Source organism: Zea mays, chromosome 4 (genome assembly GCF_902167145.1).
Source record: "Zea mays cultivar B73 chromosome 4, Zm-B73-REFERENCE-NAM-5.0, whole genome shotgun sequence".
In the NCBI taxonomy this organism is placed as follows: domain Eukaryota; kingdom Viridiplantae; phylum Streptophyta; class Magnoliopsida; order Poales; family Poaceae; genus Zea; species Zea mays.
In genome coordinates this window covers 167701756-167705801 of record NC_050099.1, presented here as the reverse complement: position 1 = coordinate 167705801, position 4046 = coordinate 167701756, and the positions used below count along the sequence as shown (strand labels likewise).

General features: G+C 42.6%; 1 protein-coding gene across 2 annotated transcripts; it reads right to left on the bottom strand.

Annotated features, from left to right (window-relative positions):
* Window positions 1-1655: 1655 nt before the first annotated feature.
* On the bottom strand, window positions 1656-3817 carry LOC100274203 (uncharacterized). Of its 2 annotated transcripts, XM_020551386.3 has the most exons (2): window positions 2997-3817; window positions 1656-2494 (listed from the first exon to the last, which is right to left on the bottom strand). In XM_020551386.3, the coding sequence occupies exon 2, from the start codon at window positions 2327-2329 to the stop codon at window positions 1925-1927; it is 405 nt and encodes a 134-aa protein (XP_020406975.1). In that variant the 5' UTR covers window positions 2330-2494; window positions 2997-3817; the 3' UTR covers window positions 1656-1924. The 2 variants fall into 2 exon arrangements, with proteins under 2 accessions (XP_020406975.1, NP_001142047.1); NM_001148575.1 differs by having other exon boundaries at window positions 1656-3231.
* Window positions 3818-4046: the final 229 nt, after the last annotated feature.

Genomic DNA, 4046 nt, shown 5'->3' with positions numbered 1-4046 from the left:
GACTGCTCGTGATCTGCTGACCTCGTCGACCCTGCTGATTTCGCTACTTCGACATCGTCGATTCTGCTGATTCCGGCGCGTGCCATCGATCAGTAAGTCTAATCAGTACGCATCATCTGATTTGGCTTGTTATTTCAGTTCTTCTGATTTGGTCATGATTTATATTCGGAATTTAGATTGGAATTTGTCTAATTACTCAACAGTTGGTTCCCTTATCAATCTCCTTCTTTATTTTTTATATTTTTTACACGGTATGGAAGAGACCACGTGAATACGTGATAGACATTCCCTACACAATTTCTTAATGGAGCCCGATAAAATCAACCCAACGCTAAGCCACTCTGTTGCCATTCTTCACATATATCTATGGCCAGGGATTTCAAAACCGCTCGAAAATTGTAAAAATCGGTTTGGTTTCCCGTTACCGGACTAGTAACGATTTCCAATCGTTTCAAAATTTTAAAAAATAAAAAAATATGATAAAAACTACATGTTTTCCTAGTATATCCTATATTTATTTTTTATTTTGCTTAAAAAAATAAGCAACACTTTTCGGTTAAAAAACAACGAAAATAGATACAAAGAAACCAGTAAAAACAGTGTTTGAAAATCTGGAAACTGTTTTATTTGAATTTGAAAATATAAAATGGACAATTTTTTTGGAAACTGACTAAACCAGTTTCTATGTTGAGAAAACCAGTTTACCGCTCGTTTTTGGTGATTTACCGCGGTATGGGTCGGTTTACCGGTTTTCGAACGTTTTTAAATTTAAAATCCAAACCGTTTGGTTTTGGTGAAAACCGTAGGTTGTAATCCTTTCCCGGTGACTACCGGTTTTTGGATTTCAAACGGTTTGGTAAACGTGGTGAACTCTGTCTACGGCTAGCACTCAAGCTGGGAGCTGCTCTGGACAATGACGGAGCGCGTCCGTCAAGCGAGACCGCATGTGCCCAGCAGCGCGGGCCGCTACGGCAGAGGCAGGCGGCAGGCCAACCACCGCGCCGCCTGGGTGTGGGTGGCAAAGTGCCGCTGCTTTTGCCAAAAAGCCCTCTGCCGACCTTGTCCCCCGTGTCGGATTAAAAACAGAGGAGATGGTGGATGCTCTGAACTTGCGATAAGGTGATCCCCAAACCGATAGGCATCGAGTCCTGTGGCACTGCCATTCCGTTCCATTTCACTCCGGGTGTCAGGATCACGACATATTTTGTTCTTGTGTTCAAATCAAATGACGAAAGATCAAATTCAGTTTCCTCAGAAAAAGGAAGGATTAAATTCCATTAAAACTTGATGCCTTCCAGTCTTACGAAGCCTGAAACAACTCATCAAATTGAACTGATATTTTATTCATGCACTACAGATCTATAAAGGCTATTTGCCGCATACATGGATACGAATGATCATATCTGAGTACAATCCAAGTTCAGCTAAATGTACTCAGATATGGTAAGTGCAGATCCTTATCCAAACAATCAATTCTCAGATCAAGTAACCAGATTAATCTAGCAAACTATATATACAATTAGATATTAGCTCAGCGGCCTAAGAACAGCAGATAACAGATCCTCAAGACAGCACCTATGTTCTTTCCCATTTCCAGAACTTAATAAACTACAAATATTCAGTAATAGGCTAAAAGGAAAGGAACAGATCAGATCAATCAAAACTGCAGGAACACTATATGGTAAACTGAAAGGTAAGATCTCTGCTACAAGCAGCTCAAACAGAACCAGGGTCTAGAGCAGCTGAACAAGTTGGTGTACCATCAGTTCATACACTTTGTGTCAATGAAAAAAAAACTGAGGCATGTAATCAGAACATGCTAGTTTACATTTTGTTTTTCCAGCATTGGGAGCTACCAAACATGACGGATGTAGCAAAAAAAAAAAAAAGGATGCTACCTTGTACTGAAAAATGCAGGGACGGTTCACTTGCATTCTAGCCCTGCCTCCGATGCTCGCCGGGGCTTGTTTTTTCGCCGGCTCCCAATCTGCCTGAACCCATTGGTCCTCGTTGATTCATCACTGCTTAATCGAACAGTAGAATTAGTATCTTCTACGGCAATATTGGAGCCCTCTTTCAGCGGCCTGCCTCTCTTGGTACCACCAGCTGCGGCACTGTTCTTCAGCTTGGCATCATCAGCTTCTTCTTGGTCGGCATCGACCTGTTCTACAAAGTTTTCAACATCTGCTTGATCGATCTTACTGGCGAAGCGCTTTTGGGGCCTTCCCCTCCTCTTCTTTGCAGGCACGACTTCTTCGCCGCTGCTACCTTTGTCTTCGTGGCTCCTGACAGTGGTTAGCTTCTTCCCTCTCCCTCTTCCTCTGCCCATGGATTCAATTTCAGCTGTGCAAATGTTGGTCAGTCCAACCACTGGAGCTGCAGGCTCTGTTGAAGCTGCTCCTTTTGTTTTATCAGATTTGCTTGTTGGAAATGAAGTACTTCGTCAAGACAACTGGTCTTAGACAATCTAGTAAAAAACGGATACACTAGAGATCTGCATAAACAGAATCAACGGCGTGCTCAGAAAGTGGGTAGTTCAGGACCGAAAAATCGTGATGGAGATTGGAGTGTGTATCAGTGTATGTAACAATGAACTTCTTTATCCTTGGTGGAAAAAAGAAGATACGGCGAGAGAATGGACTACGAGGTCTACTGAGATCCATGTCATTCGAAACCGATTCATTCAAATAAAAAAACATGTGCGTATATCCAAATGAAAGTTATATAAAATAGACAGCAATACGAATCTAATCAAATAAAGTAAAACAAAATCGAGAGCTTTTGCAAAAACAAAAAAAAAGAACGGAACTGAGAATAAGAAACGGAAACAAGCATACCTATCGAGAAAGAATGAATTCAAATCAAACAGCATGCATATACCAATTGAAACTTATATAAATCGGAAGCAATACGCATCTAATAATCAGATCAGATAAAGTAAAAAGGAAGGAGAGATCTTTTTGAATTTGTGAACGAAAAAAAAAAAGAAATCTGACCTTCCACAGAGCTTGCGTCTACTCCAAGCAGCGTCATGCACTCCGTTTGTCAAGTCTGCTGGCGAAAAGATGGAAGCTTTGCCGGTGCTGGAGAAAAAGGAATGCCGAGGACCCAGCGGATCGGTGGCGAGCTTTAGGTCGCGGTGCCGGAAGTACCGCAGATCGGAAAGCCGCAGCGAAGATTGGGACGTGGGTGAGCAGGAAGGGAAGGGAAGCAGCAGGAGGGTTTCTATCAACGAACAGCTAGCGCCCTGGTGTTCTGGATGGCTGAGCTCCAATAGCTGCTGGGTGCTGGGGCAGCACACTGGCTTGGGTTTAGAGAGGAGAGAGATGGGTGGTTGGTTCAGCTCCAGGATATTTTAAATATATATAGCTTGTTGAAGAATCATTAGCTGTTTGTTTAGGCAATGCTTTCATTTACAGTTCATTGAAAAATGTGGGAAGGGAGAGGGGGACGGGGAGGGGGAGACTGCTTCGACTGTTGTTAATTAAAGAAATAGGTGAGCAAGATGGATCCTAAGGACGCGGTTAACTTTTACCGCAACGGGATTTTTGTTCCATGCTGGTGGAAGTTACTCTCACCATCAGATTAGTTACCACCTGACAGTCTGACAACCTAGGCCACTGCTTTGTTATTACCAGAGAAGATGCCAGCCACAGCCCACACTTCTCTCCGATGAGCTGGCTGCAGCTCCAGGTGAACCAGGTGAAGCGGTCATGGTGAACCATGCTCCTGACGAGTGTATAACACCTGATTTGGGGGAGCCTTTTTTTTGTTGTAATTTTGCTACCAAGCAGCGATTTTGTTTAGCCATTATCCTTTTCAACAGCCGAATAGTTTGAAGCGTTTGTCTTTCGAAAATTGTCACTGGTTATACTTTTTCTGTGTTTATTATTGTTTGGAACTGTACCTGTAATATAAACCGTTACTGTCACAATATTGCTAGCTGTGACTTAAAAGTATCACCAGGTTTTTATAGAGATTAGACAAAGCAAAGCCGACTTCAGCTATTTGCGGCAAGTGGCCGTGTATTAAATTGGACTGAATCC